At 41.8% G+C, this 14184-nt stretch overlaps 1 protein-coding gene across 1 annotated transcript; it reads left to right on the forward strand.

Annotated features, from left to right (window-relative positions):
- Positions 1-990: 990 nt before the first annotated feature.
- On the forward strand, positions 991-13685 carry SMIM23 (small integral membrane protein 23). Its single transcript, XM_058306343.2, has 4 exons — positions 991-1128; positions 12785-12836; positions 13019-13086; positions 13369-13685. The coding sequence occupies exons 1-4, from the start codon at positions 1039-1041 to the stop codon at positions 13579-13581; spliced, it is 423 nt and encodes a 140-aa protein (XP_058162326.1). The 5' UTR covers positions 991-1038; the 3' UTR covers positions 13582-13685.
- Positions 13686-14184: the final 499 nt, after the last annotated feature.

The following is a 14184-nucleotide window of genomic DNA, read 5'->3' on the forward strand; positions in this document are numbered from 1 at the left end:
AGTGTACAGATGGCAAATAAGCACGTGAAAACATGTTCAGCATCTTTGGACATAAAGGAAGTACAAATTAAAACGACAATGAGCTATCACTACATGCCTATCAAAACAGCTACAACAAAAAATCGTGAGAGCACCAAATGCTGGTGAGGATGCGGAGAAAGTGGATCCATTGCTGATGGGAATGTAAAATGGTTGGGCCACCTGGAAAAGAGTTTGGCGGTTTCTTCTAAAATTACATATGCAATTACCATATGACCCAGCAATTGCACACTGAGGCATTTTTCCCAGAGACACGAAAATTTATGTTCACATGAAAACCCGTAAAAAATGTTCATAGCACTTTTTTTGTAATAGCCAAAAACTGGAAACAGTCCAGATGTCCTTCAATGGGCAAATGGTTAAACTGTGGCATACCCATACCATGGACTACTATACCAGAAAAAACTATTTGCTACTCAGCAACCTGGAGGACTTTCCAGGGAATTACACTAATTTTTTAAAAGCCAATTCCAACAGGTTACATACCGTTTGATTCTATTTAAATGACAATTTTGAAATGACAAAATGTTAGAAATGAGGAGCAGATTAGTGGTCGCCAGGGGTTAGGGCTGGTGGGGGAGGGAGGGAAGGGCCCCACCACAATCCTCGTGGTGGTGAAATTCTTCTGGGCCTTGGCTGTGGCGCTGGATCCACAAACCTACACAGGTGACAGAATTATACAGCATTAAACACACACACACACACACCAATGAGCACAAGGAAGACTGGGAAAAGATCGGTGGGTTGTATCTGTCGATCATCTTTTGATGCATTTCTCTCTGGTCTTTGTTTTCAATGTTGGTATGGAAAAAATGTAAAGGCAGGAGCTACAACTCAGGGTGGCGAGAAGGCGGGGTCATTACTGCCCCTCACCTTCTGTGACATCAGAGCACAGTGCAGGGGGGATGCCTAGAGATGAGAGGTTGGGGAGGGGGGAGCTGCCCATCTTCCCATCAGGTGGGGGTGCCTGGTTCCACCCAGGCAGCCTGACCTGGGGCCATGGTGATCCAGCAGGTGGGCAGCAGGGCGCGGGTGGCAGCCGAGCTGTTGGAAAGGAGGAGGGGCAGCCACTCAGAGGACAGGAAGCAGGTGAGGCCAGCCCAGGAGGACACTTCTTTCTGTCCCGTCCAGGCTCCATTACCGACTGTAAGGCCCTCAACGTCAGGAATGGGTCATCAGCCCAACTCCCCCGGTGCCCAAACTAAGTGCCTTAGGCACTTCTTGTTGAAGCTATTCCTGACACTATCTTTATTTAATCCTCAGAGCTGCTGGCCAAATGTATGCTCCAAGAGGACATGGTTTTTGTTTTGCTTATTGCCATATCCCTAATGTCTAGAAGAGTGCTTGCTTGGCACATAATAGGTATTCCATGCATCCATGAAGTAAAATAGAGCCTCTGCATTAGAAAGCTTCTGAAGCATTCATTCCCAGGGCTTAAATTCAAACCTCACATCAGGGAAGAATCACATTATCTCAGTGGGTACAGAAGAAAGCATTTTACAAAATTTGGTACTCATTCACATTAAAATTCTCAGAAAACCAGGAATAGAAACGTGTTAAGAAAAAGAATGAGAAAAGAAAACAAATTAAAAAGAAAGAAACATATTCAACCTGATGAAGGACAACAATGAAAAGTCTACAAGTAATATCACATGTAGTGGGGGAAAACAAACTCCTTCCCCCTAAGATCAGGAACAAGACGAGGACGTTGACTTTCACCACTTCTGTTTGGTATGTAACTGGCGGTCGTGGTCAATACAAAAGGCAAGGGGGAAAAAGGTTCAAGTCTAGAAAGGATGAAGTAAAACTCTTTCCGCACACAAAGTATGATTTGCTACCTAGAAAATTCTAAAATCTACCAAAATATGCTACTCTAATTAAATGACTTTAGCAAAGACATAGTTAAAAGGTCAATATTTGAAAATCAATTATGCACTTCTGGTCAACCAAGATGGAGGTGTAAGATGCTCCAAGGTGCCATTCCCCACAGAATCTTTGTGCAATTAGCCAAAACTGGCAGAGCCGTCATCCTCAAAACTCCAGAAAACAGTGAAAGGATTCAGTGACTGGGTGAGTGCCACATTAAGAAAATACAGCTTTAAATTGTAGAAGCTGATGGCACCCGGCTGGCTCTTTCCCCACTCGCTCCCGGTACAGTGTGGAGCCATCCCGTGCTCCACTTGTGGGTGCCTGGCCCTGTTCCAGTGTGGAGCCATCCCGTGCTCCACTTGTGGGTGCCTGGCCCTGTTCCAGTGTGGAGCCATCCCGTGCTCCACTTGTGGGTGCCTGGCCCTGTTCCAGAGGGTAACCCCCATGTACATCCTGGAGTGCCTGATGTCCAAGCCAATCTATCTGATGCAGCCTGAAAGAGGAGGGAAACTGGTCTCTAGCTCACTCTCCCAGAACTTGCCCTGCCGGTTTCAGCTTAAAGACAGCTAAAGTAGTGTGAGAGACAATTAAGTCAAAGTGGACTGAAGCAAAGAATTACATGCTTTAAATCAGAAAGTCTATGTCATAGGGAGTAAAGAGAGCATTTGAATCCCTGTAAATGGGGAAATTCCCAAGCCCATGAGCAAAACAAATCCAGGACAAGATGCAGGCTCACAAAAGATAGAGAGGCTCCTGCACTTAACATTCACCTCTGTCTGATCTTCTTGATATGCTAGATAAACTCTCAAAGAGAGCACCAGCTAACACAGCCAATTTTCAGACTGTGAAAGGTGATTTTTGCATTTGTTTGTTTTTGTTAGTTCCTGACACTCAAGAAAATCTCTGTTATAATACTATCTGGATACAAACTTAAGGAATAGACAGTTCAGGAACTAAATCCAAGAGTTAACACTTTAAAATATTAAAGTGTAGAGTGTGCAACAAAAAATTACAATACAAGCAAAGAAAGAGGAAATGACAGCCTATCCAGAGGAGCAAGCTAAAAATCCAGAAACCATCAATGAAGACCAGACTTTGGATATACCAGACAAAGACTTTAAAAAAATAATAATAATTTTAAAAATTATCTTAAGTATGTTCAAGGAGATAAAGGAAAACAAAAACTGAAAAGAAAATTTCTATAGAGCTTCAACAGAGATCGAAGCTGGTAGAAGAATCAGTGAACTTGAACACAAGACATTTGAAATGATTCAGATGAGGAGCAGAAAAGAAAAAAAGTGAACAGAACCTGAGAGACATGTGGGATACCATCAGGCATATCAATACACACATTATGGGAGTCCCAGAAGAAGACAGAAAGAAAGGGGCAGAAGAAATATTGAAAGAAATAATGGCAGAAAACTTCCCAAATTTAATGAAAGACATGAATATGCACATGTATGAAGCACATCAAACCACAAACAAGATAAACTTGAAGAGAACCATAGCCAGACAGATAGTGGTCAAACTATTATATGCCAAGCACAAGGAAAGAGTTCCTAATTTTCAAGAGAACGGCAATTTGTCAAGTACAAGGGAGTCACAATAAGATTAAGTGCTGATTTCAGAAAGAAGGCAGAAGAATGAAATATTTAAACTGCTGAAAGAAAGCAATTCTCAACCAAGAATTTTATACCTGGCAAGACGGTCTTTCAAAAATTAAGGAGAGATTAAGACATTGCCAGATAAATAAAAGCTGAGGGTAGTCATCATCACTAGACCTGCCCCACAAGCAGTGGCAAAGGTAATTCTTCAAACTGAAAGTAAAAGATATTAGAGAGTGAATTGAAGTGACATAAAGAAAGAAATCCATAATGTGCTGGAGGTGCAGTTAATGTTGGGGTTTAAGATATATTTAGGGGATTTGAATCTCTGGGCTGACAATGTGATAGCCAGATCCTGAGCCTCAACAGACTCCAGCACCTACAATCTGATTTATTGGACTTACCACACTCAGCTAAGATGGAGGTGAAGAAGGACAACCACCACACCATGGAGCCTAGAGTGATTACAACTGAAAATGGGAGGATTGCATCCAGCATCCAGGTGGAATCTGAGCCTCCTCTTGACATAAAGGTGCAATGGACACAACCAATCCAGTGTCCACATAGAAGAGGTGGCATTGGATTGGGAAAAGTGGACATAATGGACAAAGGGTATGGGGAAAGGCAGGAAGAGATGAGAGGTGGAGGCGTCTTCGGGACATGGAGCTGCCCTGGATGGTGCTTCAGAGGTAATCACCGGACATTGTAAATCCTCACAGGGCCTACATGATGGAATAGAGGAGAGTATGGGCCATGATGTGAACCAATGTATATGAGGTGCAGAGGTGCCCAAAGATGTACTTACCAAATCCAATGGATGTGTCATGATGATGGGAACGAGTGTTGTTGGGGGGGGGGAGAGGGGGGGTGGGGGGGGGTTGAATGGGACCTCACATATATATTTTTAATGTAATATTATTACAAAGTCAATAAAAAATAAAAAAATTAAAAAAAAAAAAAAAAAAAAAAAGAAAGAAATCCAGGAAAAGTAATCCTATGGATAATTATAAATGCCACTATTATTGTATTGTATTTTTGGTAACTCCTCTTTTTACTTCTTACCAGTTCTAAGATGCAACTGAGTAAAAAGTAATGATAAATCTAGGGTATTGGGCATAAAATGTATAAAGATATCATTGGTGGGGAAGCAGACTTGGCCCAGTGGTTAGGGCATCCGCCTACCACATGGGAGGTCCACAGTTCAAACCCCGGGCCTCCTTGACCCGTCTGGAGCTGGCCCATGTGCGGTGCTGATATGCGTAAGGAGTGCCGTGCCACACAGGGGTGTCCCCCGCGTAGGGGAGCCCCACGTGCAAGGAGTGCACCCCATAAGGAGAGCTGCCCAGCACAAAAGAAAGTGCAGCCTGCCTAAGAATGGTGCCACCCACACGGAGAGCTGACACAAGATGACACAACAAAAAGAGACACAGATTCCTGTGCCTCTGACAACAACTGAAGTGGACAAAGAAGACGACGCAGCAAATAGACAGAGAACAGACAACCAGGGTGGGGGGGGGAGATAAATAAATAAATAAATCTTTTTTAAAAAGATATAATTGGTAATAAATACAACAAAAAGGCAAAGGTTAGCAAAAGGGTACAGGAATAGTGTATGTGTGTGCTATTGAGGTTAAATTGGTATCAAATCATATGTGATTGTTATAGAATGTTAAATTTAAGTCCCATGGTAACCACAAAAACTATATGAAATATATATACAGAAAGAAATGAAAAGGGACTCAAAATGGACCACAACAAAAAATCAAATAGGAAAGTAGGCATTAGCAGAAGAATTGAGGGACAAAGAGGTACAAGACTTACAAAGACTAAATAGAAAAATGCATTATCAGTAGGTACTTTAAATGTAAATGGATTAAACTTTCAAGTCAAAAGACAGAGCTTGGAAGAATGAATTTTTTAAAAATCATAACCCAACTATATGCTATACATAAGAGACTCACCTTAAATTCAAAGTCATGAGTAGGATAAAGGTGAAATAATGGGGAAAATATACCACATGAATAATGAAAGAGAGTTGGGGTAACTATACTGATATGAGATAAAATAGATTTCAAGTAAAAAAATATTACAATGGAAAAATAAAGGCCACCATACAGTAATATGCAACAGAATGAATATATGTGCAGCTAATAGTAAAGCTAACCTCCCCACAAAATATGAAGCAAATATTAACAGATTTTAAGGGAGAAATAGATAGTACTACCTTCATAGTAGGATATTCAATACACCACTTACAATAATGTATACAATATGTAGAAAAAAAGAACAATAAGGAAATAGAGGACTTGAATGATACCATAAACCAAGCAGACCTAATAGACATATTAATATATAGAACATTTCACCCAACAGCAGCAGAATACACATTATTCTCTAGTCACATGAGTCATTCTTAAGGATAGACCATATGTTGAGTCGCAAAAAGTCTCAATAAATTGTTTAAAAATATTGAAATCATATAAAGTGTCTGCTCCAAACACAGTGCCAGAAATCAATTACAGAGGAAGTACAGGAAAATACACAAATATGTGGAAATTAAACAATGTACTCCTAAACAATCAATGGGTTAAAAAGAAATCATAAGGGAAATTAGGAAATATATTAAGGAAAATTAAAATGAAAACAAATACCAAAACTTAGGGGATGAAGCAAAGGCTGTGCTGAGAGAGAAATTTATAGTTCTAAATGCTTTAAATTCTTAACTTAAAAAAGGAAAAGAGTTCAAATCAGAGATCTAACTTCACAACCGGAAGATCTAAAAAAAAAAAAAAAAAAAAAAGGCAAGCAAAAGGAAGTAAATAATAAAGATCAGAGCAGGGATGAAGGAAATAGAGAATTTTAAAAATTGAGAGAATCCATGAAACCAAAAGTTGGTCCTTTGAAAAGATCAAAAAACTCAACAAACATTTAGCTAGATTGACAAAGGAAAAAGAGAGAAGATGCAAATAACTAAAACAGGAAATGAAGGGGGAACATTACTAATGCTCAACATAAATAAATACTATGAACAACTGTATGCCAACAAATTAGATAACCTAGATGAAATGGACAAATTCTTAGAAATGCACAAACTATATACACTGACTCAAGGAGAAATCGATCATAATAGAACAAGTAAAGAGACTGAATCAGTACTCAAAAACCTCCCACCAGGGAGCAGTTGTGGCGCAAGCAGTTGAATGCCCGCCTCCCACATGATAAGTCCCAGGTTCAGTTCCCGGTTCCCCCTGAAAAAACAAAAACAAACAAGCAAAACAATAAAACAGGGAGGCCAACATGACCCAGTGGTTAAGCGCCACCTTCCCTCATATGAGATCCTGGGTTCAATGCCTACCCCTCGGTTCCTAAAAAAAAAAAAAAACCTCCCACCAAAGAAAAGCCCAGGATTCCAAGAAGAATTAACACCAATATTGCTCGAACTCTTCAAAAAAAATTGAAGGGAACATTTCCTAACTCATTCCATTAGGCCAACATCACCCAAATACCAAAGCCAAATATAGCACAACAAAAGAAAATTATAGACCAATATTCCTTATAAAATCCTCAGCATTAGAGTTGTATGACAAATCCAACAGCACATGAAAAGAATTATACACCACAATCAAGTGGGTTTTATCCCAGGTGTGCAAGGGTGGTTCAACGTAAGACAATCAATTAATATAATGTACCACTTTAATAGAATTAAGGAAAAACACCACAGCTGTTACAGAAAAGGCATTTAACAAAATTCAGCACCCCCTCTTGATTTAAAAAAAACACTTAGAAAACCAGAAATAGAAGGAAACTTCATAACAAGGTAAAAGGCATAAATGAAAAACCTGCAGCTGACATCATACAAAATGGTGAAAGATTGAAAACTATTCCTCTAAAACCAGAAATAAGACAAGGATGTCCACTGTCACCACTGATATTTAAGTGTACTAGAATTTCTAGCTGAAGCAATTAGGCACAAAAAAGAAATAAAAGACATCCAAATTAGAATGAAGGAAATAAAACTTTCCCTATTCGAAGATGGCATGGTTTTATACATATACACTCATATATTATAAAATCCTGGGGAAGCGAACGTGACTCAACTGAGAGAGCGTCCGCCTACCATATGGAGGGTCCAGGGTTCGGTCCCCAGGGCCACCTAACCCATGTCGTAAGCTGGCCCAGTGCAGGGCTGCTGCACACAAGGAGTCCATGCCACGCAGGGGCGCACCCACATAGAGGTGCCCCACACCCAAGGTGTGTGCCCTGCAAAGAGAGCCACCCCGCCTGAAAAAAGCACAGCCTGCCCGGGAGTGGCATCGCACACAGGGAGAGCTGAGGCAGCAAGATGACGCAACAAAAAAGAGACACAGTTTCCCAGGGCTGTCAGATAACGCAAGTGGACGCAGAAGAACACACAGCGAATGCACACAGAAAGCAGACAATGGGGGGAAGGGGAGAGAAATAAATAAATCTTAAAAAAAAAATCCTGAAAAACATCAAAGCTAATAGAGCTAATAAATTCAACAAAGTATCAGGGTACAAGATCAACACACCATAATAGATCACGTTTCTATACACTAGTAATAAACACCCTGAAGAGGAAATCAAGAAAAATTCCATTTACCATAGTAACTAAAAGTATCAAATACCTAGAAATAAATGTAACCAAGGCAGTGAAGGACTGATACACAGAAAACTACAAACTATAGCTAAAAGAAATCAAAGAAGACCTAATAAATGCAAGGGAATTTCATAGATTGGAAGACGAAATATTGTTGAGATGTCAACTGATACATAGTCTCTGCTTGGGATGATGGAAAAATTTTGTTAGTGGATGGAGCTGATGGCAGCACAACACTGTGGATATAATTAACACCACTGAATTATATATTTGGATGTGGTTTAGAGGAGGAATTTTAGGCTATATATGTGTTACTAGAATAAAATTTTAAAAAACAGGACTGGACAAACTAACAGTGAACCCTAATGTAAGCTATGGATTATAGCCAATAGTACAATTATAATAATAAAGTTTCATTAATTGTAACAAATGTACTATACTAACACAACATGTTAATAATAAGAAAATCTGTGTGTGTGACAGGGCATATATGGGAACTGATTTTCTGCATCATTTTTCCATAAATCTGATACTTCTCTAAGAAAAAAAAAATCAGGTAAAAACCAATTGCATTTCTATAGACTAGCAACAAATAATTTTGAAAGGAAATTTTAAAAACATTTAGAATGATATGCAAGACCTCTATACGTGAAAACTACAAAACATTGCTAAGGAAAAGAAAATCCAGTGGAGAGATACACCATGTCTGTGGATGGTTTTTAAGATGTTCATTCTCCCCAAACTGGTTTTTAAATTCAATATAACCCCCCTCAAAAATCTCAGCAGTTTTTTTTAATGGAAACTGACAAGTTGACTCCAAAATGTATATGAAATTGCAAAGGACATGTAATAGCTAAAACAAGTGCGAAAAAGAACGAAGTTAAAAATAACGTACACTGTATGATTCCATATCTTACTGTAAAGCTACAGTAATCCAGATAGGATGGTATTGGTGTAAAGATAGAGGTACAGATCAATGAAAGAGAAAAGAGCCCAGAAATAGACCCAAGATATATGGTGGATATATTTTTAGCAAAGACACCAATGTAATCAATCCAATGGGGAAAATCAGTCTTTTGAACATATAATGCTTGAACTATTGGATATTCATAATGAAAGGGGGGGGAAAGGAACCTCAATTCCTACTTCACACTATATACAAAAAGTAATTCAAAATGATCTTAGACCTAAATATAAAAGCTAAAACCATAAAATATCTAGAAGAAAACATAGCAGAAAATCTTCCCAACCTCGGAGTAGGCAAAAATATCTTAGACTGCATGCAAAAGTATGACTCAAAAAAGGAAAAAATTAATCAATTGTATTTCATCAAAATTGAAACCTTTTCAAAAAGCATTAGCAAGAAAATGAAAAAGCAAGCCACAAACTTGGAGAAAATATTCAAAATACAAAAATCTAACAAAGGCTGGAATATATAAAGAACTCTTATAACTGAAAAATAAGACAATCCAGGGAAGCAGATTTGGCTTACCTGATAGAGCGTCCACCTATCACATGGGAGGTCCAGGGTTCAAACCTAGGGTCTCCTGACCCGTGTGGAACTGGACTATGCAAAGTGCTGATACACGCAAGGAGAGCCCTGCCACACAGGGGTGTCCCTGCGCAGGGGAGCCCCACACGTAAGGAGTATACCCAGTAAGAAGAGCTGTCCCACGTGAGAAAAGTGCAGCCTGCCCAGGAGTGGTGCTGCGCACACGGAAAGCTGATGCAGCAAGATGTCGAAACAAAATGAGACACAGATTCCAGGTGCCGTTGACAAGAATCCAAGCGGACACAGAAGAACACACGGCAAATGGACACAGAGAGCAGACAACGCAGGGCAGAAGAGGAGAGAAATTTAAATAAATAAATAAGACAATCCAATAAAAAATGAGCAAAAGACTTTAATAGACATGCCACAAAAGAAGGTACATGAATTTATGAATGGCCAATAAGCACATGAAAATATGCTCAACATCATTAACCATTAAGGAAATTCATATAAAACCTTGACTGAGATGGCTATATCTGAAACAATCAATAGAATGCCTAAAATTATAAAGGCTAAAAAGACCAAGTGTTGGCAAGAATACGGAGCTACTACAACTTTCATATATTGCTGTCAGGAATGTAAAATGGTACAGAAGACTTGACTTAGCAAACAGTTTGGCAGTTTGTTATAAAATTAATCATACACTTACCATATGACTCAGCATTTGCACTTTGGGATATCAACCAAGAGAAATGAAAACATGCATCCACACGAAGATTTGTACACAAGTATTTAGAGCAGCTGTATGCATAATAGCCCAAAACTGGAAACAACCCAAAGTCTATCTGTGGGTGACTAGACTAATTGTGGTATATTCATAAATATACTACTAGACAGCAATAAAAATGAAAACAGAAAAACAGGTATTCATCTCAAAAACATAATGTTGAGCAAAAGAAGCAAAGAACAAAAGAATATATACTGGGAAGTAGACTTGGCCCAATGGATGGGGCATCCGCCTACCACATGGGAGGTCCACGGTTCAAACCCCGGGCCTCCTTGACCCGTGTGGAGCTGGGCCGTGTGCAGCGCTGATGCGCACAAGGAGTGCCCTGCCATGCAGGGGTGTCCCCCGCGTAGGGGAGCCCCACGCGCAACGAGTGCGCCCCGTAAGGAGAGCCGCCCAGCGTGAAAGAAAGTGCAGCCTGCCCAGGAATGGCGCCGCACACACGGAGAGCTGACACAACAAGATGACGCAACAAAAAGAAACAGGATTCCCGGTGCCACTGATAAGGATAAAAGCAGTCACAGAAGAACACACAGCGAATGGACACAGAGAGCAGACAACTGGGGGCAGGGGTAGGAGAGAGAAATAAATTTTAAAAATATATATCTTTTTAAAGAAAAGAATATATACTATGTGATTCCATTTATATAAAGTTACAGGTCAGACAAAACTACTCCATAGTAGCAGAAAGCAGAGTAGGGTTTCCCTCTAGGCAAGAAGGGGGAAAACTGACTGCAAAAGGACACAGGGCAGGGGCAGGGGTACTTTCTAGGATTACGGAAATGTTTTATATCTTGATTAGGGTGGTAATCTACAAACACAGACATTCATCAAACTCATCAAACTGTCTGGTCATGGCAGGTGGCTCTGGAGTTCAGTGCCTTGCCAGTGGGCCCTACTTTGGAACTTGTGCTCCTGAAGGTGATGGAGTTGGACTCAGATGTGACTTCTCTATGCCTCTTCTGTCACTTTTACTGAACCTGTGGTTGGTGCTGGGGTTGGTGTATGCTCAGGAGACTTCAATCTCTGGACTGCCCATGTGCCAGCTGGGCCCTGAGCCTCAGTAGAGCTGCAACACCAGCTCTCCAGTATGTTGGACTTACCAGGTCAGCTGACAGGGAGGTGAAGATGGTCAACCACCACACCAGGGAATTGAGAAAGTCTACAACTGTGGGCACAAGAGTCCCATCAGCCATGTGGGATCGAAGCCCCCTCTCAATTGAGAGGTAGAGTGGGCATCGCCACCCCAGGGTCCTCAGGTTGGAGGAATAAAATATGGACCAGAGTGGACTTACTGGTATTCTACTATAGAACTATTGTGACTCTAGCAATAGAAGAAATTGTATCACTGATGTGGGGACAGTGGCCACTGGAGTTGCTGAGGGCAGGAGAGGGAAAAGGAAGTGTGATGTGGGGGCATTTTCGGGACTCGGAGTTGTCCTGAATGATATTGCAGGCACATATGCAGAACATTATATATCCTGCCATAACCCACTGAATGGACTGGGAGAGAGTGTACACTACAATGTAAACTTTAATCCAGGCTGTGTAACAGCACTCCAAAATGTACTCATCAAATGCAATGAATGTGCCACATTGATGAAAGAAGTTGTTCATGTGGGAAAAATGGGGGGCGAGGGGAGTGGGGCATATGAGAACCTCCTATATTTCTCCCACCACCTTGTGGCTTTTTGCTCGCTGTCTGCTCTCTGTGTCCATTCGCTGGGCCTTCTTCTGTGTTTTTGTTTGTCTCCCTCTTTTTTGTCGCATCACCTTGCTGAGTTGGCGCTGGTGGGCCAGATGGCACTCCACGGCGCTTGCAGGTGAGCCTGCCTTCACAAGGAGACCCCAGGACGTGAACCCAGGGCCTCCCACATGGTAGACAGGAGCCCAACTGATTGAGCCACAGCCGCTTCCCTTTCCTATTTTTTTTTAATGTAACATTTTGTGAGTTCTATGTATCTTTTAAAAACAAATAAATGCATTTTTTAAAAACTGCTTGAAAATTAAAAATAAAGTTTTTAAAATGCTTGCATTTTATTTTATGCAAATTATACTGCAATAAAGTTGATTTTGTTAAAGATCAAATAAAACAAAAAAAAAATTTAAGTGAAATGGGTGAGGACAAGGGTGGGTCTTCCTTTTCCAAAGGGAGAAAGGAGAGGAAATACAAATCGAATGTCAGTAAATTGCACTGATATCTACTTCTGCAATGTTTGGGGAAGTAAATCATGTGTGGCTTAGGTAACTCGGGGCGGGGGTTAAGTTCTAAAAATTACCTTATAGCCCCCCATGCCTGTGTGAAGGAAGCAGGGGGCGTCTCCGCCCTCCCTGAACTCACCCTTCTGTCCCCCTCTTCCTGCTTCGCTCCCCAGACGCTGGTGGCTCTGCTGGTCTTGGTGCTGTACTTGGGCACGTGGATATCAGGTGAGCATTCTGGAACCTCCCAGGTGGGAGACACCGAGCCCACGTGAAGTAGAGAAGGGGGTCCTAGAGGTGGCAGCCTTTCAGTGGGGTCTCTATAACCTGCTCTCCTCCCCCAACCATGTTCATTTCAACTAAATAAAGGGTTTCGTTTAATAAGGTATGGTGTTTGTGCCCTGTTTCAGGAAAAAGTTGGGAGGTGTCAGAGAGGATCAGAGAATGTAACTACCCCCAGAATCCTGTGACTTCCCAGGTAACATATACAGGAAGGCATTGGGGGGGGGGGCGGGGGTGACAAGGATGTTGGAAGAAATCTGGGAAGGCTTCCCAGAGGAGGTGTCATTGACTAGCTGGGTCTTGAAAGATAGTAGGAGCTGGCCAGGTAGTGAAAGTGGTAAATGGGCACTCCAGGTAGAACGAATAGCCCACGCAAAGGCTCGGAGAGGCGCAAGGGCCCAGGGAACTTCTCAAAACCAGTGGCAAGGGGATCCTCCAGGACAAAACTCCAGACGTAAGTTCAGTGTCTGCCTTGCAGGACCTTGCTTATGAGACTGATGAAGCCTCAGAGAAGTCGGCGAAGGTCATCAGGAGCTGGCTGAAGGAGAACTTGCATGCCCTCTTGGAGAAGCTGGAGGAAGAGCTACGGGAGCTGGAGCAGCTGGTGAAAGACCTGGAGGAGTGGCTGGATGCGCTCCTGGGAGAGGCGCGCCTGGAAGAGGCCTGCTCCGCCCTCAGAAGTCACTTGTGAGGGGCCGGGGCTGGGACCTGGGACGGAGGAGGCACGGGCAGGGGACTTCCCACAAAGTGGCTCTGACACTTGAAGTTGGAGGCAGGCAGGAAAATAAAATAGTGGGGGACATAAGTTTGCTCGTTGTACTGCTGCTGATTCCTGAACGCTGACAGAGAGCGCAGCGAAGGAGCCCCGAGCCCCGCTGACGCGGCGCGATGGAAGGAGCACCGGCTTTGGCGTCAGTCAGGGTTCAGGTCCCTTCCATACCAGCGCCCAGACCTTGGCCAGATTTCCTTAGCCTCTCCAAGACTCAATTTCCTCATTCGAAAAGTATTTGCCTCCTAGTGTTACTGTGAGGACAGATGTGTTGACATATAAAGACTGTGTCTGGGGGGTATAGTAGGTGCTCAATAAATGCTCCCTGGAATTTAACAGGATGACACTGGTTAGAAGTATATAGATATTATCTGGCAACTCAACCTTCTGACTGCAGTGGAAGAATAAGTTGTTAAAACCCCTGTAGAGGGCAATTTAGCGATAGCTATCAAATTTACAAATGCATTTCCCCTTTGTTCCAGCAATTCACTTCGGGGAATTTATCTCACAGATATATTTGCACAT

This window comes from Dasypus novemcinctus, chromosome 2 (genome assembly GCF_030445035.2).
Source record: "Dasypus novemcinctus isolate mDasNov1 chromosome 2, mDasNov1.1.hap2, whole genome shotgun sequence".
In the NCBI taxonomy this organism is placed as follows: Eukaryota; Metazoa; Chordata; class Mammalia; order Cingulata; family Dasypodidae; genus Dasypus; species Dasypus novemcinctus.